This window comes from Phoxinus phoxinus (assembly GCF_949152265.1).
Source record: "Phoxinus phoxinus genome assembly, chromosome: 5".
Classification (NCBI taxonomy): domain Eukaryota; kingdom Metazoa; phylum Chordata; class Actinopteri; order Cypriniformes; family Leuciscidae; genus Phoxinus; species Phoxinus phoxinus.
Window position 1 is genome coordinate 26,401,283 of NC_136880.1, and position 22,689 is coordinate 26,423,971.

The following is a 22,689-nucleotide window of genomic DNA, read 5'->3' on the forward strand; positions in this document are numbered from 1 at the left end:
CATCCAAGTTTTCCAAGACAGTGGAAAACCTGGTTCTTCATAAGAAAAAAAAGTTAGCTCATGGTTGAGAGCCACTGCATTAGAGGAAGTATTTTAAGAATAATGAAAATGCATTTCAAGAAGTCTCTGAATCAATCACCATTGAGTAGTTTTTAATGTACAAAAATAGCCTTTTAATTAAAAATGAATCAATTGGCTATCAAATCACCGATTTGCACCTTAAGGAAAACTGAATAAAAGTCAAGATGAGTAAAATCTTTGCAGCTGCACAATACTGTTTTATACTGTAGTTTATACAAAAAAAACTGATAAACGCTATGTACTAGTGTGTCTGTGACACCTGTTCTAGATATGTGACATTATGATACATTAGTATTTCACTTTCTTTTTTTTTTTTTACAGTCTATGGTATTCCCATTATAGTGTAAACTATTGCAGGTCCCTTGTTCTTGCCGTAGCCCTGTGACCTTTGCTCTGCTTTTTTGATGCATGTTGACAGAAAAGGGTATTAGTGCAGTGGTAATCACTGGCCTGCTGAGGGATTATACTATTTTTCAAAGCCACTGGGGCCTTATGTTGCTCATGCCATTAAGATTTCCCAGTCATCTTTTCCCTGATAAATACACTCCATTTAAAGGACGCTGAGTGATTTGACAGTGTATTAAATGAGCTCTCTCATCACTCAACAGTTCTGAAATCAGCCCCGCAGGAAGGTTTTCATCCTCTGTTGTAGCCTGCATCAGCACCCAATCCACTCAAGGTTACGGTTTCACCAAGAGGATTTGCTCTATTTAGGCATACACATCAATCACCTAATCACCTGGAGTACCTCAGCTTTAGACCTAAACTGGACTGTTCCTTTTTGTTCAGTTTAATCTGTCTGGCAGTACGTCGGATAGTCAACACTGATCAAATGGTGCGATGTAGGATTAGTTTTAACCCTCTGAGAGATGAAGCCAACAAATAGCAGAAGTAGGGCACTTCCAGAAGAAAGATTTCCTGACCTGGTTCAGGATAGATGTTGGGCATGAGGTCAGGTCTGTAAGAAGAGAGAGAAATGGGATTAGATAGGGACAGCTAGCCGCATGGCGTGATTTGGCTTAGCTAACTGCAGGTCTTCATACATGCAAACACTTAGTGCAGCTTCTCTTAAGCCCCAAAAAAACTGATTTTTATTCGATACTATTTGTATTTTATACAGTGCGTCCCCCAGTAAGTTCTGCACATGTTTGGACCCGTGAATAGTTTGCTGATTGGCTGTGGTTTGGCTACCCGTCTGCTGATTGAAGTAAACAGAGCGAAAATAGACATGCCCAAATAGCTGAAGAGTGGGCCTGTATATTTAGCCCAGGATACCCAAGACTGTATGTCAGTTGTTTTAGGAACAACATAAATTAACACCTTCCCTCCTTATATCACTGTTCCATTATTTATGCATTTTCCTTATGCTCCCCACAACTGCATTTGATAAGAAATGCAACAATATTGTGTAATATTATTACAATGGCAAATAACTGTTTTAATATTTTAAAAGATAATTTAAGTTAAAAAATTTAATGTTAAAATTTCACACATTTTCAGCAGCCTTTACTCCGGTCTTCAGTTTTACATGATCCTTCAGAAACTATTCTATGTTGATTTGGTGCTCAAGAAGCATTTCTTGTTATCAATGTGGATTTTTTTTTTTCAAGATTTATTGATGAATAGAAAGTTGGAAAGAAAAGCATTTGTTTCAAATTTCTTTATTAATTTTTAACAAAAAAAATTAGTCTTTACTGTCATTTATTCACTTTACTGTTATTTTGTTTGTTGAATATATGTATTAATTCTTTATATATATATATATATATATATATATAATATAATATAATGTTTAAAGTTCCCCTGCAGTCAATACTTTTATCGCTTAAAACTCATCTTTGATCACCAAAATGACATATTTAAAAGTTTTTTATTTGTGGCAGTAGGTAATTTGGTAAGTCGCACTGGACTATAAGTCGCATTTATTTCACAAAATCCAAGACCAAGAACAGACATTTAATCTGGAAAGGCAAGATATTCAGCTCCACAATAGCACACAGAACAACAGGCTTAATAGGTGTCCGGCATGTTAATGTAACACAGGGTTTCCCGCAGCACTTTGGAACTAAGGTGGCCGCCTAAGCAACACACGCCTGCCGCCTTAACTACGTCGTCAAAAAAAATGTATATGAGCGATATCCGCCGTGTTACTTTGTCCTGTTTAGAGCTTCGATTCTCTGCCGAGCCCGATATTTCCCGCCGCTATACTCGGGCCGGACTCGTGATCTAGAGACGTGCGGCGCGGGACTATATTTGATGGCCGAGTGCGAGCGCGGACGGTTATGCACTCACTCTGTGATGTCAGCTTTTAGGAATTATTAAGGGAGCGCACTTTGCGCGCAATTTACTCATGGCAAACAATGCACGCAGCCTGCTTGCTTTTATGTTAAATTAACAGTCGTTTGTGAATGTTAATGCTTTAATAACAAATCTAGCTGACAGTCTAGTTACACAAAGTACACCTTAACAATAGAACAACAGTGTTGAGAAACCCTATACAATAGCATAAAGAACATATACCTGGGAGGCCGAATAGGCTAAATTAACATAAGCCAGCGAGTCCAACAACTTACCGGTAAGCAAGTTCACCAAGCTCCCGCGATCTCATTCCACAACACTGAATCCATTGAGTTCTTCCTCGGTGTCGCTTCTGAACAACTCCGCTAACTAGAGCGTCCTCTCGCGGCTGTAGACGGTAATGTTTTCTCTTGGTTCATCTCAGTCAGTATGAATTCATTTTGATATATTAGTCGCACCTAACTATAAGTCGCAGGACCAGCAAACCTATGAAAAAAAGTGTGACTTATAGTCCGGAAAATATGGTACTCAGCAAGGGTTTTGACATGCATTTGTACAGGGTTTGTCTTAAAGCATATTTAAAACACCACATAGACATATAAACAACATTTTAAAAGCTTGATTTTCACCACAGGCGGACTTTAAAAGCATGTACACACACGAGACAAAGAATCCAGTCATAGTAACTTAAAAGCTGTGATGCTTTACATAGACCAGATCGTCTCATGATTGGCATCTTGTTGAGATCACGACCAGCTAAATACTGTTTGCTTTGTCTCAGTAACCTATTATCAGACACTTTAGCTTGCAGAATAAATTACTGCTGCCTGTGAATTGTGCTTGATATGCCCTTTATATGTTTTGTTGCCAACATTCCATGTACTAAAGTGTTCACTCATCTGAGGACTGTGTGGGCTGTGTGTGCCATTTGGGACGGGGCTAAGTGCTCATTTTGTCAATTTGAAGTTCCAGGGAATTCAGATAATTGGATGTTTTGCTGGTGTTTTTTGTAAACCTTGATCTCAAGGTTATGCTGAGTGTGAAAAAGTTTTAAGAGTGTGACTAGAGAGTGACTTGTACCTCAAGATTTTACTTGCCTTTGAATGTGTCCTCAAACTACAAGAGCATAACCTATTTGGTAATAATTTTATTCAAGGGCCAAGATGCAGGTCTATCGATAACCTGGCTGGGTCACGGCACCAAAGCTTTATGGGAAACTGGAAGGTTCTGTCATTTTGATTCCACCATCTTGTCTGCCGGTTGATATCTCACCGCACTGACCACATACTAAGGTCTCCTCTGTTTAGTCAGCCATGGCTAATTTTGTTAGCTAAATGTGGAGCCCTTTATCTGTCAGCACAGATCATTTCAGGCAGCCCAAAATTAGGACACAGTTGAGACCAGTGCCCTGTGGTGAATGCATCAGGCTTCTAGCAAGTAGCATGTGCGCCACATTAACTAATATCTCAAATACTTGTTTTGAAGTTAATCGCACATAAAACATTCACAGCTGCAAAAGAATAATTGCTTAATTATAAGATGGTGCTTTGATGCAAATTCACTATGTGAAACAGAAGCACTTAAAGGGCTTCGACTGGGCTCTGCTAATTTGCACGCTTTTGTGACTTGAAAACCAATCCACTGGAGAGTTGGCATGGAATACTTTTACCCACAGGAAGCTGATAGGATTCACTTTTGTATTGTAAACAAAGTACTGTGACCATCAAAATGATTATAATCCCCATTATGCAAAGATAAAAGTTGCTTGATTTAATTGTTGCCTATTATTGTTGTACTTTATCAGATTCAAAGTTTTGTGCATTGCATTTATTTTTTTTGTCCCATCTTTCTAACTAATTTAACCTCATGAATACAATATGGGCCATTTGAGGATGTAAAAAAGATGGAAACAGTGATGTTTGTCACATGTGGTATCTTCTCTTTTTTCAGTACATTAATGGTGGAAACTTGGAGCAGCTGCTGGACGGCAATAAGTACCTGAGCTGGGCCACACGGGTCAAGCTGGCCTTAGAGATCGCCTTGGGCCTCAGTTACCTACACTCCAAGGGCATTTTTCACAGAGATCTCACCTCCAAGGTAATCATCACAATAAATACACTACAATGACAAAATCTTACTGACCCAAAACTTTTGCAAAGTCTCTTTTGCTCACCAAGACTGCATTTAGTTATTCCTTTAATGGCAAAGCTGAATTTTTAGAAGCCATTGATCCTTCAGAAATCATTCTAACGTGCTGATTTGCTGCTCAAGAAACATGTCTTATTTTCAGTGTTGAAAACAATTGTTGCTTTTTTCAGGATTCTTTGATGAATAGAAAGTTCAAAAGAATAGCATTTATCTGAAATAGAATTATAAGTGTCTTTGCTGTCACTTTTGATAAATGTAATGCATATTTTGTGAATAAAACTACAAAATAATCTCACTGACACCAAATATTTGTGAATGTTAGTGTAATGTTGTAAATAGTAATTACATTGCTTAATTTTATTGGCCTCATGAAGGTAGGCAATTATTGGATGAACTCAAGGTACACTTGTCCTGTGGGTTTAATGCTGTTACTTTATAAACAAGAAGACTATATCAATCAACACTGAAACGGATGCTTTTAATTTAGTATTCACAGTGCTCTTGTTGGGGGCATGCGCTGACATGCTGTCTCTACCTCCAGCTGTTGTGTTATCTTCTGGGACTTCCCATAATTATACACTGTGGGAATCACCCCTGTGGCTTCCTCGCTACATCATTACTTTCTGTTTAAGTGATTCTAATTAACTGAATCTCAAGTGTAAGGTATCCTGTGGGAGGAGCAGTATGATCTTCTACTTACTGTTTCTTTCCTTTTGATGTTCTCTCAGAACTGCCTGATCAAGTCTGACGAGAATGGCCACACTGCGATCGTCGGAGACTTTGGCCTTGCTGAGAAAATCCCCAGTCATGAGTGAGTAACAGGCAGTGTGGGGACCTACAAAATGAGTAAAACATGCACACATGAGAATTTCACTCTGCTGCGTGTATGCTAATTATAGCAGCAGCTATGATTAATATGGCTTTTCCCCCATATAAAACAGTAAAGTGGGCATCCTTCTGTTTCGCTGGCAATCTGAAAGGAAGCAATGGTGAGACGCAAGCAATGCGGACAGGGGATCTAATTTTGAAGGAACATACCGTCCAAAGCCAACTTTAAAGAGAGCTAATAATACCAAAGCAGTTCAAGACCCTTTCTTTCCCATGACCTCCTCACCACTAGTATATATATATTTTTAAATCGAATAGTCTGTTGGTTGCCTGAACAACTAGTTAGTTAATCCCTAATTTTTCAAATGTGCACCATCTTAAAGGGTTAGTTCACCTAAAAATTAAAAAGCTGTTTCACCCTCATGTCATTTTATCAGACTGTCATCTTCGAAACAAAGATATTTGAATGAAACCTGAGAGGTTTCTGTTCCTTCATTGAAAGTCTACTCAACCAAAAAATGTATGCTTCCAAACGTTCAGAAAGACATGGTAAAGGTAATCCATATGAGTCAAGCTCTTTAATCCACGTCTTCTGAAGAGACACAATCACATTATATGATAACACATTTAATTCAGGCTTTTATTCACATAAACATTAATTAATGGACATGCATAGAGAACATCAAAAATGCATAAACATGTTTGCGCTTTAGCAAGAACCAATGAGGTTTGTTCCCATGTGTCAAGCCTAAACGATCATCTAACTCCTATAACGCTATCGTGTCTTAAAGACAGACTGCACTTAAAAAATATCTTCATGTGCCATTGAAGTCATTGTAAGTGTCTGTATTTATATAACATGTGAAATTATTTTGACACATCAGCGGTTTTGACCAGACCACTATTCTGTGTGTTCAGTTTTGAGGGGGAGAAGCTGTCTGTGGTGGGATCCCCATTTTGGATGGCTCCAGAAGTGTTAAGAGACGAGCCGTATAACGAGAAGGTTAGATTCTCAGCTGCAGTCGGCACTCTGCACTATCACAAAGCTTGTTTCATGCCAGCATCTATCAGGACACATAATCAGTTCTCTGTGTTCATTTCTAGGCTGATGTATTTTCATATGGCATTATTTTATGTGAGATCATTGCAAGGATACAGGCTGATCCCGACTACTTACCGCGCACTGAAGTGAGTCCACCGCAGCAATTCACTGTTATAAACCTCTACAATAAATGTTTTGGAGATCATTTTTTTTACTACATGACATGTTTATGCTAGTCATTAAAACCTCTTTGTCCTAAGTATGACATTTACCGGCTCGTGTGCTTCTCGCAGAACTTTGGCCTGGATTACCACGCCTTCCAGCACATGGTTGGAGATTGTCCCCCTGACTTCCTTCAGATCGCCTTCAACTGTTGCAATGTGAGAGTTTCTCTTTATAAGAATCATTAATGTATTTGGTAGTTCTTTTTAGGGTGCACCATATATTCTATATTCTTACCACGTACTGTATTTTTATTTTCCAAATGTTTTATCATATAAACTACTGTTCAAAAGTTTGGGGTCAGTAAACATTTTTTTAAACATTAAAGCATTTTATCAACCCAAAACTTTAGAATGGTAGTGTACGTAATGCAACAGACATGCAACTACATCATGAAACTGTCCCACTGTAATATCTGTGATGTGCAACATTCTAGGAGTGAGAACATGGAGCTCCTCCAGATTTAGATGCTGATGCTTTTTTATGTTCTTGTTGCCTCCACATATATCCCAGATGGATCCAAAGCTCAGGCCCTCATTCCCAGATTTAGTAAAGAGGTTGGAAGAAATCCAGATACAGCTGAAAGCTGATGACTCTGAGAGGGAGAGGATGCTACTAACTGCTGGAGAGGTTGAGAAAAAAAACATGCCTAAAGGTGCGTGTTTATTCATGCAAACGCATTTATTTCACTGCCGATATTGATTTGAATAACCTGCAAACTGCCGATATGATTGTGAAAACTGCTGGTGTCCATTCCATGCTATTTTATCCACTTTCTGGCACCAAACGTAAAGCTTTGATGTGCTTTGAACGCATCTTTGATGCGAGTTGCTTTGACAGAGGGCTAGTACATCCTGTCGCCCGCTGAGGCTTTGCTCATACCATCCAACACTCTCTTTCCATGTAGTACCGCAGGGTCAATGAGTTGTAAGAACACGGAGACTAGAAAACGAACAGGATTGGAGACCGTAACATTGTCTGTCTATGAGCTTTATGGATTGGATGTTCTTTCCTAATGGGAATTACTTATAATGCACAGCTTGTTATTTTTCTGTCTTTGGAATGTCACAGCCTAGTTTCCAGTGCTAGTTCATATCCTGAACAAACAAGGAATAATTCACAAAACAGTGTGTGGCTAGAAGAGATTAGAGGCTCATTGATTGTTTCAGATAGACTACCATTCAAAAGTCAGCAATATATATTTTTTCAAAATAAATATTCAGCAATGAAGCATTACATTGATAAGAATTTTCAGTAAGGACATGTTAGAAAATACTTCTATTTCAAATCAATGCTTTTCTGTTTTTACTTTGTATTCATGAAGAATCCTGAAAGAAAATGTATCATGGTTTCCACAAAAATATTAAGCAGCACAACTCTTTTCAACATTGATAATAATCAGAAATTGAGCAAATCATCATATTAGAATGGTTTCTGAAGGATCATGTGACACTGAAGAGTAATGATGCTGAAATTTCAGCTTTGCCATCACAGGGATAAATTACAATTTGAAATGCATTAAAATAGAAAATATTACTAGTTTCACTAGTTTTTGGTCAAATGCAGCTTTGGTGAAAATAAGAGCCTTGCATTCAAATCTTCCTGACCTTCAAAACCTTTAAACTACCAACATTGTACTTTTGTTTCTTAAATGTTTTAATGAATATAAGCAGATTTTGTATTCCATGTACTGTTTTTTTCAGTGCACTGTATTTTGAGTTTTGATATGAAACTTGATACATGCTCTTTGCCTTGCACATATATTCAGTCAAATGAATGTTACAGATTGTGTCACCCCCTAGTGTTCAAGCTTATTCCTTTAAAGCTCAAGTGTGTTGGTTCTGTTTGGTGACGAGCAGAAATATTGTTTTTAAACCGGTTGTCTGAAGATTGCTTGCATCTGTCATTGGTTAGCCCCTCCTCAAACTCATGCCATTGGTTGAGCCAGTGTTGTTGTATTAGGCTGGTCATTATGCTCTCGCTAAATTTTGATGGTGCCATTAGTGTTTACACTTTTCATTCAAGGGAATCAATATACACAAACTTACCGACCCCAAACTTTTGAAAGGTATTTCAAAGGTTTTTTTTGGCTCACCAAGGTTGCATTTATTTGATCAAAAATATGGTAAAACGTTAATATTGTGAAATATTATTGCATTTTAAAATAACTCTATTTTGATACATTTTAAAGTAATTTATTCATGTGACGGTAAAGCTGAATTTTCAGTAGCCATTACTCCAGTCTTGTCACATTTCTTACTATTATTTTATTATATATTAATGCTAAAAAAACGGTCTTGCTGCTTAAAGATATACTATGTAACTTTTGGTCCTCTAGCGGTTAAACAAAGCATTTTGCAGGAGAATATTGTTCTGCTTTTGTTTTGCTTCGGCTTTACGTGATTGTGCGGATGAATATGGTTATCCTTCTGCTCAGAAAACATTCACTACTAGGGTTAATAACCAGTTTATATGGAAAGGATCTCAAGCTGACTAGCTGAAGAAGTTACTGTAGCTATACCCATTAATAGATTAATGAAATTCCAGCACAGCGCTACAACAAACATAATGAAATGACCGTTCACCATAGATAATGCTTTACATTGAACTGCATATGGTTATTTATCTGTTCAATAAAATACCTTACTCGCCTTTGAGTAATAAAGCCATAACGCCATCTCCACATCGCTTTTACAACATTTCAAATCCCACAATTCTCGCCTTCTCCGAAAAGCCAAGCAAATGCTGATTCACATTTTATTACAAGCTCTGTCGCATTCTCTTTTTGAAGGCAGAAGCTCCTTTTTCAGTTTTTTTTTTTTTTTTTTCTGGTAATGACCTGGAGGTTTGAGATTTAGCTGCTCCATGTCAACCTTTCTCTCTCGTTGTGACGACTAATCAATGCTACTCCCAACTTTTCTCCATTTACGGATTTAACAAGACACGTATGGGCGAGTAACGCAAGTACGCATCCTGCTTGGTCTTAAATATAAGCACTTATAATAGGCTTAAAATAGTGAATCAAATAGTGAATCAGAGTAAGATAAAAACATCTTTTGGAAGAAGGATTGATGGTCTATTGATTTCAGGATTCTTTGAATAGTAAATTTAAAAGAATAGCATTTATTTGAAGTGGAAATTCTTTTGTAATAAATAAGTCAATTTAATGCATCCTTGCTGAAAAGTATTAACAACTTCTAAAATATATATATATATATATATATATATATATATATCTTACTGTCATTTGTATGGTAGTGAAGGTTAATTAAGATTCAAATGTATTAATATACATAGAAATTACTTTTAACAATGAACAATACTTTTACAATAATTTTTCTAATATTTTTACCTAATGCGCTGCCTAATGTTAACATATAGAATCTCACTGTAACGTGTTATCATATAAACACTCTAATGTGGTCTCAACCTCTCTTATTGTTGTTCTAGGTCCAGGTGAAAAGGGTATAAAGAGGTTAAATCCTCTTGGTTTTCAGGACGACAAGATTCCACCCAAGTCCCCCCGCCCACGTCGCAACATCTGGCTTTCCCGTAGTCAGTCCGACATTTTCTCTCGTAAACCCGCCCGCAAAGTGAACGTCCAGGACCCTTACTACAACCCAGGACCTAGGGGCTTAACACATGGGCTACCGAAAATCAACCCTTTCAGTGCCAGAGAGGACTTAAAAGGTGGCAAGATCAAGTTTTATGACATGCCCAGCAAGTCGGTTTTCTCGCTCATGTTTGATTTGCACGCACCTCACGGCAGTCAAAGCTCATACCAGCCTCAACCCAACATCAGCACTGGTGCCTCTGGCAACAACTGCTCCACCTCCTGGACAGAGCCCTGGCAGCTGCCCGGTCGGCAGTGCCGTTCGCTCCCAGTCTCTCCCCGGCTGCCCCACTCAGAAGTCTTATTCTCATCTCACACCATGTCCAGGAGCGAGGCCGGACAGCCTAACGGTGAAAACCCCCCAAAAACGCTCAGCAGCTGGGCTAAGAAGTACGCTGTAACTGAGATCCCTCCGTACAAGCCGCAAGCCGACAAAGAGGAGGAAGTGGGGACGGCAGAGGACTGGTCTTCTCGTGTACCCTCTGATGGAGGTGAAGCAGAGGCCATGGACTGCTCTAGTAGCAGAGGAAGCCCTGCGGATGATAAGGACACAGTCCTCCTCAGCCAGATGCACAACGGAAGTCTCAGTGGCTTCTGTGAGGACATGGAGGCTGAAGAACAGGATGGCATGATGATCCCCAACAAGAACTCGCTCACGCTAAGCATGTCTGTGGAGACTGAGGAACTCTGTCCGATAGTCCTCACAGCCTCGTCTTCAGGAGGCCACATCTCCAGATGTGATATCTAGATAGTGTAGAAAGGAGTTTGGTCACGCAAACAGAGATTATATGCATTCAATATTTAATACGATAATACGTTGTTCCTTAAGGGAAGGAAACTCTTGTAACTTAAGCTAAAAAGGGCGTCTTGGACTGAACATGGGAGCAGGAAACTGAGGTGTGAAGCACTGATCCGGTCCATGCGTTAGAAGTTAGCCATCACACTATGAATAACTCAAACAGGGAGATACAATGGACGGCACTTCACACAGGGCTAATGATGAGACACGTTCTGATTTTCTGTATAATACATGCTATTGGTTGCACCACATTAGTTACCACAAAAGCCGTTTTGTTTTTTAAAGTTAAAGTCCACAAACTGTATCCAATGTATATTTAAGTGAGCAGCTTTGGCCATTTCTATGTGTTTCTAAGTTAATGAAAAGTGATTTCAGTCTTTTTGCTCTGCGTGGGCCTGGCAAAAAAATCCGCAGCAAACATTCCATGTCGTCTTGCGTCTTAAAAAGCTCCCGTTTTTATCCTATGCTAACGGTGTGTGCCATGGTAATTTCAGGACAAGGACAATTTTCACACTTTGACCTCTCAGGTCTTCAAAAAAAAAAAAAAAGTCCATGTCTGTATCTACTTAAAATAGTAATTGCACTTGAAATAAGTTAATGGTTTGAACTTTTTTTTAATCTGTTATTTGTCACTACATTTCTATGCAATACATTTAACCAAGGCATGATAGTTTTATAGAGAGGATTTATTTTGATATTTATAAGGAGAAAAAAATAATTTTACTATGTCTTCATTGTCTGTGAACTGTTTAAACGGTGTTGTTGTTTATACAATCTGATGAATAGATTTCTGTACATGTTGAAAATGGTCAGTTCTTGCCAGTTTATTCTTAACTCTATTTTTCTGCTTTCTCAGTCCTGACTGTTTTCTCAATACTTTTAGATTGTAGATTTGTAAATTAATGAGAAAGATGTATATTTCTACCAAAGACAGATCAGGACTTATTTTCCCCATTTATATGGCTTTAATTGTTTAAATGCATGTGTGTATTCCCATTTGTTTAAAATAAATTCAAAATGTCTTAATGATTTTTATTGTGGCTTTGCTTATTCTTCATTAACCTTGTTGCAGCAGACCTAATACTTCAATGGCTCCTTCAAAACACCCATTAAGTCAAACACACTTTTAAGAATAGTTTAAATGTACATTAAATCAGAAAGGGGAAAACAGGCATTATAAGGACAGGAAACCATAGGAAAACTTATATTTTATTTGTCCAAAAAAGGATTCTATGCATTTCCTTCAGCTTTTACAGCAGTGTTTTTTCCCCAGACATAGTCCATCTTGCTCACATGAGCCTTTGAAGACTTTGAGAAGGTGCTTTTGGCTACTTGTAGAGGAATAGACTTGCCACTGAGGAACAGCTTATTGAGACACGTGGGAACGAGATGAGCAGTGCTGGATTCCTCTGTGTTTTTTGTCAGATTTCTGGCATAAGCAAAAATATACCCAGTCATGAAAGCGTCAAACCCTGCTCGGTGAGTTCCTCCTTCCACTTTCTTCTCTTTTGGTCTACCAGGAGCTTCAGCAGGTGCTTCTGGCTGAGATTCCTCATTTCCGTTCTTGCTGGCTGTTTCCCCAGGTTCAAACGCATGCGTGGCATCTGTTGGCTCAGCTCTCGCAGTCTCCTGATGCTCAGGGAGTGCTGGTTCAGACATGGGCACTGCCTGGTCCAGCTCAGCTCCTTCAAAGTGTGATCTTTTCTCCTGTGGGGAACTGCATGACTCAGAGGCAGCTTTAGAATCTTTCTTTTTGTTCTTGCGCTTCCTCTTCTTCCTCTGGTCGTCTTTGATCTTCTCATCATTCTGGATTATAAGGTCCGTGTCATGTGACATGGTGCACTGAGAGCCATTAGGACACCATCCATAAGCCTAGCAGTAGAACAGAGCAGAAAACATTAGCAATGTCATATAACATTTCAGGAATACAAAGATGAAGGGGTGAGTTTAAGTTAAAAGACCTCATTACTTTGTTTATATACTGTACATATTCATAAAAATATATACACAGTTTTATTAACTACTGATTTTATTTAGCATGAAAATTAAGGCTTTAAAGTAGGGAAATTAAAAAAAATGCAATCTGAAATTATTTTGCAAAAGTGACTTATAATGGGTTTGATCATTCTGGAAACAATACTAAACATTAAATGATAAATAATAAAAATGATTTAAAAAGGAAAAAAGTACATTAACAGTATCAATATTGACAATAAAAATATGAAATGTTAATTCCCATTAAAGAAATGTTGGTCACTTTATTTTAAGGTGTACTTGTATACAATTAATATAACTCAGTACTTAACATGTACTTGCTATATAATTAAGGTTAGGGTCAGTTACATGTAATTATGCATAATTTACTGTTATTATTATAGTAAGTACATGTAGGATATGCAACAGGGACACTGTATGGCCCTGTTTACACCTGGTGCTGTTTTGTCCTGATTTCTTCGATCTTTTTCAGATCTTTTGATCTAATGGACAAAATTAGCTAGTGCACTTTACATATGAACGCTCCCGGAGACGACGGAAAAACATACGGAGTGCAGCAGCTTTCGTTTCTGCTGCAGGGTATCTGCACATTTTTTAAAGTCAAATTTAAGGCATTTTAAGACCTTTTTAAGACCTGAAGAAATCAAAATTAATACCGTACATTAGGGGTTTGCAATATTAACAAAAATATATCTCGATATTTTCAAAGTTTTGTTGATAATAATTAGATGATATTTGACTGATTTTGTACTGGTACCATGGCTGGTTTAGGCCTGTTGTTGACAGCAGACTCACAAAGATATTTATATTTAACATATTCTATCTATGCAGTGGTCAGTTCACAGTAGTGACTGAAATAAAAAAAAAATATTAAGGGGCAATATTTGCCACCTTAAATTGATTTCCAGGGGCATTTTCACCTAAATATGGAAATTATTTCTAAACGTATTTAGAGGTATGCATCACCTTTTATGTCAAATTCTAACATTCAAATTAAATTCTATTAGAATAAGACCGTACCACTGTCAAATTAAATAATTAAATAAAAAACCATCCTTGCAGTGCAGAGGTGACACAGAAGCGGCATCCGAACTGGCAGTAGGCCTACTATATTTACACTTAATTTGCAATTGCATAAATAAAGCTATTCAATATTTAAATATGAAATTATTTATAATTTTAACATTTTAATTAACAATTAACAATTTAATTTATTCAACCGATTTGTTCAAACGGCAGATTCATTCATTGAATCAAATGATTCGTTCAAAACGCGGATTTCAGTTTTTAAAAAAGAATCGCTGTCTGTTGGACTACAGTTTCATTATGAAATTCTCGTCGGCGAAATAAAGGGGGAAACAAACAATATTGACAATATAAAAAGTAACACACAATGTTAACTTTATTGTTAATTTAACTGTTGTATAAAATAAATAGCACATTTGCAATTGTGCACAGGAAAACGGCACTCTTGCTCGTGATATTCTAATATAACAACATAATATGTTATAAATATAATAAGACAAAAACTCATTTGGGGACATACCTATAACTGCACTGATACATCACGCAGTAAAAGCATGCATGAGAGACAAATGCGATATCAGCTCGAACTCGCAGTGTCTCGTACGTAGTTAAAACAATGATTACAATATCATCATAGTTCATAGACAATCCTAAGCACAAATAATGAACTTACAATTTACTGTCATTTACTCGTTCTCTTATCCTCTCCTCTCGCGTGCAGGAGACAGACGCAGGCTAATACGCTGCCGTAAATGACGTGAATTGTCACGTGAACAAGCAAATCCACAAAGATAGAATAATAAAAAACAATACCTACGCTAATTAGATAGTTTTCATTTGGAAAGCATTTAGATACGTCGTCAAAGTGTCATCTAAAATTTAAGACCTTTCATAGGTAAAAATAAGACTTTTCATAAGTAAAAATAAGACTTTAAGACTTTTTAAGGCCTTAAATTTTAAATATCGAATTTAAGACATTTTAATACTTTTTAAGGATCCGCGGGGACCCTGTGCTGTGATATCCTCAAGGCCACAGCGAACGCTGCAAGAGCGTGTTAGAAATCTGGAATGTTGAGAGGGCATTGTGCTTGGTACGGTAAGTTTTTCGTCTTAAAACTAAACTTGGGGGTTCAGCAGACAAAGTTTAAATCTCGTCTGGCTAGCACGCTTCCCATAAAGTTTACACGTTAGGTCAGTAGGCGGAGAGTTTCTTTGCATGACAACCTGGCAAAAACGTATGTACGCACAATGTTGTCGTGTTATGTTGAAAACTAATATACAGCTTAATATTTTTGTGGAAAACGTAATACATTATTATTTGATTCATAGAAACAAAGCAATTTATAAAAAGAAGCTGCATTATATAAACCATTTATTTTAATCACTTTTGATCAATTTAATGCTGAATAAAATAATTGATTTCTTAAAAAAAAAAAAAAAACCTCTTACTAAAATTTTTGTGTCAAACTTTTGAGCGGTAGTATATAACCCCACTGAATTTGAGGAACTCACAGAGAACTGAACACAGATGTTGAGGGCTCCATCCAGATTCTGGTTGTCCAAGCAAGCCCTGTAGTCGACGTAGCTCTCCATGTTGTCTGTATATTTACAAAACTCTAGGAACACACGACTCCCATTACCACCGGCTCCAATGCCTTTGCTATTTTGCAGCTTACTGTAAAGGAAAAGAAATACCTCAAAGTTTAGGTACTGAACAGACATGTACATTTTTTACTTTTGCCATATTGAGGTATTACACATACCACTTCTTATAGGCATATTCCAGGTATGAGGCTGTAAACCGCAGCTCATACTCCGTTGCGTACTTAGTGTCATAGATGCCTGAGGGAAACATCTGGGACAGATCGGCAGTGAAGGTGCCCAGTCGATCAGGTAAATGGGCATAGAAGCACTGGTACAAGAAGACCATGTCTATCAGCCCATTATGGACCACCAAGGGCTTGTTGGCCCGAAGCAGTTCTACGAACAAGGACCGCATGTTTACCCCATAGGCATCACCTCCCTAAAAGAAGCACAAAACACACCTACTTAAGTCTCTAAATCTGAAATCTCTTACAAAACTCTTACAACTTCATACTCACTCTTTCATTGCCCTTATAATAAGAAATGCCTTCAGCATATTGTTTGTTGAAGTCAAATCCATGTTGCACAAGGAACTTCACTGACTGAGGTTCAATGACGTATTCCTCTGAGCAAAGCAAGGTTAGATTGTAAATCTGGACCAGGTATGTGCGGTCAGCCTAGAAACAGGAAAAGCACAAGAATCAATGCAATGTCCATTTACATATTCAGAGGGGAAATATATAATGTTAATCAAAGATCCTTACTTTGTTGTCAAGCTCTTTATAACAAGCAAACCCCAATGAAAGTATCGAACGTGTGCGGGCTGCATGGCATATGGCTTTGTATCTGTCTTCAATGGATCTTTAAAGGCACAAAAAAAACATTACCATTTATGTAATTGGTAATGTTGGTAATTACCATTTTTTCAGTCATTTATGATACTGGATAATAATATTTTAATCACACAACATACTCAGCCAGAAGAGCTTTCCTTGATCCAAGACCACTCAGTTCCTAAAAGAGAACACATACATGAATCATGTTGTTCCATTCTGGTATTAAACACATGAATTTTCTCATTCGGTTCAGTTTCTCAATAAAGAGAATGTGTTTAATCTCACCGTATCAATGGCGATGAATGAAGATGTTTTAATGGCTAACACCATTGCTGCCCATAACTCCTTAAAATTGTTCCCCTGCACATCTATTACAGGGACTATCATTGAGGATGACATTTTAAGTGCACTGGATAAATGAACCAATACCACACATCTGCTGAAGACAGATACTTTCTTAATGGTCTTTGCAAACTACCTCTCTAATCAAAGTTAACAAGTGAGTGCTCTACGTCACCGTTGTTATATATTTACGTAAAACAAAATGATGATGCCGTCAAAGCAGATAACTTACTTTAGACGTGCATAAAATGTAATTTCGGAGAGTAACAAAATATAATCGAATATATCTATAACGTTAATGTACCTGGTAGCATTATAATAATTGCTTGGCTTTCGCGTTTCTCCGCCTGTTCCAAAATGTATTACTCTAAACGTCAAATTCGTAAATGTGTTTCTATAATTTAAACTTTCATAAATTCAATCGCCTGTGTAACATGTGAGTGTGTATATTTTCTTTCCGGTTGGAGTTTCTTCTACGTTTTAAGGCAGATTGCGTAATATGCGTGTCCGTCCACCACCTACTGGACTGGAGTGTGAAGCATTACTTTTTGAATATAAAATAAAGTATTATTAATATTAATCACTTTAAAACAGTTCACAAAACATTCACAAGTAAAGAATAACGTAAAAAAAAAAAAATTGGATTTACTGTAAATCATTGAGAATTTCACAACCAAAAAGTGGAAGATTATTTAGTTTATTGAAGAAATGTAAATTATCAGTAGACCCTGATACATAAGCTATTACTAATTTTATTTGATTTATTTTCTATTATTATTATTATTATTATTATCTTCTTCTCCTTTTATAGGCGTAATTGTGCTCTGTTCTAGGTTAATTAAAAATATGGATAAAAATAAGGATCAAAATATGGATAATTGTTAAGTGCCATTTAAGAAAAACATAACGCAAAAGTAATAATATTACCTTCTGTAACCCTATTACTTTTAAACATGAGTAAGTTACCTTTGTGAAAACAATACAAAATGTTTAAAGCTTTTTTAATTTATGTAACAGCTCACATGTTATCTTTTTTTGTTTTATTTTTGTTCGTCGTCTCGCATTCTCTGAACTGTTGAATGATGCATAAAAACTATTTACATTATGTGCATTTTCTGAATGTGAACGAATTTCATACAGGCAAAACTAAAGTCAACTCTCACATTATACGTCATCAAGACGCCTACCGGCGCCATTTTGGCTCAAACAAACTCTGCATTTCACTTACTAGTAAAATATATTCGTTTTAAATAATCGTATTTTCTACTCAATACATTAAAGAGACCGCACGTAAAGTCATTGCTTACGTCTGCTAAAACAACTGCTATCTCTTTTTCTGACGTTGAACGTGTATTTAATAATACACCTGCTAAGTCCTCTGCTAGCAGACCGCTACTTATCATTGTTGTTTTGGCCAGATGGTAAGTTTAACATTTGGCGAACATAAATAAAAATGGGTGGATGCTCCGCTCCAAACTGCTCGAACTCTACAACTATTGGAAAGCAGCTCTTTCGCTTTCCGAAAGACCAGGTGCGCATGAGAAAGTGGCTTGTAAACTGTCGGCGTGATTTTGTACCAACTCCCTGCTCCAGACTGTGCCAGGCAAGTAAAAAAAAAGCATGCGAGTATTAAATTCTGCAGAAGAAAACAATGAAGTCATTCTTCTGGTATCCTCTTGGTATAACTATATATCTATATTCTTGCCATAAAGCTGTATTTCCGTGACAGGACCACTTTGAGGAAAGCCAGTTTGAGGAGATCGCCAGATCACCAGCAGGGGGAAGGAAACTCAAACCAAACGCAATCCCCACACTGTTCAATGTACCCGATCCTCCCTCTCCGGTCACCCCTCAAGTAGCGTTACCTGTTAAAAATGAGCCAGGTAAAGTTTATGGTATGGAGTCCCTAAGGGGCACAAGGTGCAAGAAAAAATAGCTATTAGACGGGAGGAAAAATTCTGTTTCAATGCTTTTGTGTAATATAATTTTTGCACTAGCCATTTGTATTGCGTTTCCCAGAGAAACTTTGCATTCGCTTACAACACTTTTGTGTTCTCTAGCGAAAGTCTTGCATTTCCCTAAAATCTTTGCATTTGATCACAAAACATTTGCGTTCTCCCAAGATACTTCACCTTCGCTCGCAAAACTTTTGCATTCTCTAGCAAAAGTATTGCATTTCCCTGATAAACTTTGCTAGACAATGCAAAAGTCTTGCGATGGCGAATGCAAAGTATTACATTTTCCTGAGAAACTTGGCGTTTGTTCACAAAACTTTTGCGTTCTCTAGCAAATGTATTGCATTCCTTCTAGATACTTTATATTTGCTTGCGAAACTTTGCATTCACTCGCAAAACTTTTACGTTCTCTAGCAAAAGTATTGCGTTTCCCCCGAGAAACTTTACATTTACTCACAAAACTTTTGCATTCTTTCGCAAAAGTGTTGCGTTCCCTTAAGATTCTTTGCATTAGATTGCAAACTTTGCGTTCACTCGTGAAATTTCTGCGTTCTTTAGCAAAATTGTTGCGTTTCCTCTGATATACTTTGCATTCGCTCGCAAAACATTTGCGGTTTCTAGCAAAGTATTACGTTTCCCTGAGAAACTTGTCTTTTGTTCGCAAAACTTTTGCGTTCTCTAGCAAATCTATTGCTTTCCCCGAGAAACTTTTGTATTCGCTCATAAAAACTTTGTGTTCTCTCACAAAATTATTGCGTTACCCAGAAAACCGCTGCGTTGATCTGCTAATCTGCAGTCAGATAGTTGTTCCTCCCACTTCATATTATTTCCATTACAATTTAAAAAAAAAAAAGTAAACGCAAAATTTCTCGGGAAATGCCAAACTTTTTTAAAACCATTGAAATATATTTTTTCCTCCCTTTAAATGTTTTGCACATCACCATCTCCTATTAGGGTCTCTTTATATTTGAGCCATTTCCCTGAAAATTTCATTTTAAAAAATGTGTTAAAAGCACTACAAATGTAGATATTTGGAAACCTTCGGTGTGAACGCATCTGCAAGTAATTACAAATAATTTAGTCATTTATTTGATATCTGTAAAACTTTATACAGCACATCAGTAAGAATAATGATGAACATTTTTAGGTTTTACATTACCAATCCCTTTTAGGTGACTGTGTAAATGAATATATGATGATGTTGTTACTGTAGTGGAAAAGGACTTGAACATGGGGGATCATGGGTATGCCCGCCGACAGCCCCCTGTGGATTCCGAGGAGGATGGAGTTCAGGGGGCAGAAGAAGAGCGACCCTGTTCTCTCTGCCAGCATTATAAAAGCAAGCTAGAGCAGCAACAGCAGCACACAGTCAGACTACAGAGAGAGGTAACAGTATGAATCATAAGAACGAATCATAATCGATTGAAAACACTGGTAACATTTTGTCATGTCTTTTTGTACACAGGCAGAGGAGATGAAGAAACGTCTTTACAAACTGAGTAAAATAGAAAAGGGGCTGCAGGTGTTCCTGTTTGAGGATCAGATTCGCGCCCTAACATTAGCCAAGCGTTCTCGGAGGGCTGTGTGGTCCCATGACACTTTACTGACAGCCCGAAAAATCCGCTGTGCAGTAGGGGTTAAAGGATACGAGTACCTCAGGGAACTGGGCTACCCCCTGCCTTCTTACAGGACGCTGTGCAATCGCCTGGAGCCCAAAATGATGGTGACCACAAGTATGCAGGACGAACTGGCAGAGCTCGGCCTGGGCATCATAACAGCGTGTGACAGTCCAGAGGGCAACGTCACGAGCGATGAAGGACTTATTGGTGTCATGACCTGAAACTGCACTAATGCTTGACTGTTAAACCAGCCAAAGGCGACGCAACGGCAGGACTCACAGATGATGTTTGTTTACTGGGTAATAAGTTATTTTGGGGTGTTGTTGTTGTTGCATTTTAAAACCATTTGCATAAATACCACAACAGACTGGAGCTGATTCCATATTACATGTGTTCTTTTCTCTAAGAAAGAAATATTTCGGTCTTGCTGCATCTGTCTGTGTAGTTGCACTCCCTTGATGCAAATTTTGCACCTTTTATGCATATTGAGAAAATCTAGGTAAATTGTTGGTGGAATAATTTCAGCTGTTTACAGAAACATGAAATGTGCCCTGAAATCCAAATGTTATCACTCTGAACTGAGACCTTTTGCTACTGAGACAAAGATATCGGAGAAGATCTGGGGAAATGTCAAAATTGACGATATGACGGTCAAAATATCTACTTTAAATTGGTATATTGGTAGCGATGCTATGTTAAAGTGGTGTAAATCTGGTATATGGTGTGTAGTGAAGGAGTTTAGCCGCTAAAAAGATTGCACATATTTATAGACCCACCACACAAATCATGCAGCTGCCGAACTGAAAGTACTGTTCTGAATAATAAACTTCTGTCTGCAAACCAGAGTTTCTGGTTTTATCATATTCAGTTAGTCAGAAACAGCTTTGTGATGGGTCACTTGTCCTGACAATAGATCAACTGTGTGTCTTAAAGGGATATTTACCCACAAATCTATGTTTTTGTATTTACTCACCTTCATGTTGTTTCAAACATGTACGGACTTTCGCAGAAGAAGAAATGTTAAAGATGTTGGTAACCCAACAGTTTAGGTTACAATTGACATCCATTTTATTACATTTCTTAAAGTATCTGATTTTGTGTTCCATAAAAGTCACAGGTTTGAACGAGAATCTTTATTTTTTCTGTGGACTATCCCTTTAAGAAAGTGTTTTACTGAGAAATGAACAGAGAGCACATTATTAGGGATATTTGAGGAACACGTAAGGTTTAAAGCACTTCAAGTAATACAACAATGATAAAAAAAAACTGGATATTTAGTACTATGTGTTTTAACAGCTGTTTTTTGTGTTTGTGCTAATTTCTGTTCAGATATTTTAAACGTGTCCTGGAGGTTGTTGCTCCGTGGATTAAAGCGTGCACTTTGTCCCAATCATTTCAAGGATGAAACACTGCTGTTTGCAAAACTAAAATCAATTCCTCTGTCCATGAGATGGTGTAAGATCTTTCAAGAATGTTTTCTAGGGTGTCAATTTCAGATTGTTTACTTTTGTGTACATACAGCAAGGCCATTTTATCATTTATTTAGTGTGTGGCTGACATCCCTGTGGATGTTCCTATGATTTTAAAGTGAAAGATATGAGCAGACAAGTATATTTTCAACTAACTTTTCAACAAATCTATATAGTAATTGGTGACTGAAGGATCAATTGCATCATTTAAACAGGACAGTACATTTACAGACATGCTCATGTTTTCACATGATGTGATCACTGAATGTTTAGTTCAAGCAAACAGTGGCACAAACTGGCAGAGTCTCAAATACAACACTCATGAACTGGGGCCGGTTGCATAAACAGTCATTGTGTTGTTAAGACAGTGTCTTGTGACCCACTAGCAGTAGTTAGGGGCAGTCAGTCTTAAGTTTTCGGTATCAAGTTAGACTCATCTATGTTTTTATGTAACTGATTATAAAAAGATGTTAAGAGTTTTAAAGAAAAATTATGCCTAACTTGTCTTGGAGGTTTATGCAACCGGCCCCTTGCCCTAAGATTTTAAGACACTCCAGTATTTGCGTTTCAATTTAAATCTTTCCTTATGTCAACTAAATTAACCAAGCGATCGGTCAAAGTATTACATCAGTGTTAAAATGTCTTCTTCAGATGTATAGATTCAAAGAGGGGGGAAAACACACATGACTGATCCAAGAATATAAAGCATGATTTCCAACTTTCCTTAATCGTGTTTTGCAAAAACATACAGAAAGCTGTCATCTTTTATCAATTGATGTTATATATTATTCACCCATGACAACATATGACACAAAATTTGTTTTATATAAAT

The 22,689-nt window shown here is 37.4% G+C and overlaps 3 protein-coding genes across 5 annotated transcripts in view; 2 read left to right on the plus strand and 1 right to left on the minus strand.

Annotated features, from left to right (window-relative positions):
- Positions 1 to 11,564, plus strand: part of tesk2 (testis associated actin remodelling kinase 2) — a gene marked incomplete at its 3' end in the record, with an annotated part of 29,559 nt that extends 17,995 nt beyond the window's left edge. Inside the window, exons 5-11 of one of the 2 annotated variants that reach the window (XM_079611861.1) lie at positions 4,330 to 4,476; positions 5,256 to 5,338; positions 6,274 to 6,358; positions 6,460 to 6,543; positions 6,691 to 6,777; positions 7,133 to 7,274; positions 10,070 to 10,980. In XM_079611861.1, coding sequence (XP_079467987.1) covers positions 4,330 to 4,476; positions 5,256 to 5,338; positions 6,274 to 6,358; positions 6,460 to 6,543; positions 6,691 to 6,777; positions 7,133 to 7,274; positions 10,070 to 10,980 — 1,539 coding nt within the window. Of the gene's footprint in view, positions 1 to 4,329; positions 4,477 to 5,255; positions 5,339 to 6,273; positions 6,359 to 6,459; positions 6,544 to 6,690; positions 6,778 to 7,132; positions 7,275 to 10,069 lie in introns of both variants that reach the window. The other variant, XM_079611860.1, reaches the window with a different exon arrangement.
- Positions 11,565 to 12,261: 697 nt separating this feature from the next.
- Positions 12,262 to 17,333, minus strand: toe1 (target of EGR1, exonuclease; the record flags this gene model as incomplete). 2 transcript variants are annotated; one of them, XM_079611863.1, is made up of 8 exons in its annotated part: positions 17,119 to 17,333; positions 16,758 to 16,852; positions 16,610 to 16,650; positions 16,401 to 16,497; positions 16,155 to 16,313; positions 15,816 to 16,075; positions 15,565 to 15,727; positions 12,262 to 12,903 (listed from the first exon to the last, which is right to left on the minus strand). In XM_079611863.1, exons 1-8 carry the CDS (start codon positions 17,126 to 17,128, stop codon positions 12,262 to 12,264), a joined length of 1,467 nt encoding a protein of 488 aa, XP_079467989.1. In that variant the 5' UTR covers positions 17,129 to 17,333. The 2 variants fall into 2 exon arrangements, with proteins under 2 accessions (XP_079467989.1, XP_079467988.1); XM_079611862.1 differs by having other exon boundaries at positions 16,758 to 17,332.
- A 370-nt stretch (positions 17,334 to 17,703) lies between these two features.
- LOC306998082 (uncharacterized protein) lies at positions 17,704 to 22,675 on the plus strand. Its single transcript, XM_079611865.1, has 4 exons — positions 17,704 to 18,417; positions 18,544 to 18,697; positions 19,983 to 20,155; positions 20,235 to 22,675. The coding sequence occupies exons 1-4, from the start codon at positions 18,268 to 18,270 to the stop codon at positions 20,607 to 20,609; spliced, it is 852 nt and encodes a 283-aa protein (XP_079467991.1). The 5' UTR covers positions 17,704 to 18,267; the 3' UTR covers positions 20,610 to 22,675.
- The last annotated feature ends 14 nt before the right edge of the window (positions 22,676 to 22,689 follow it).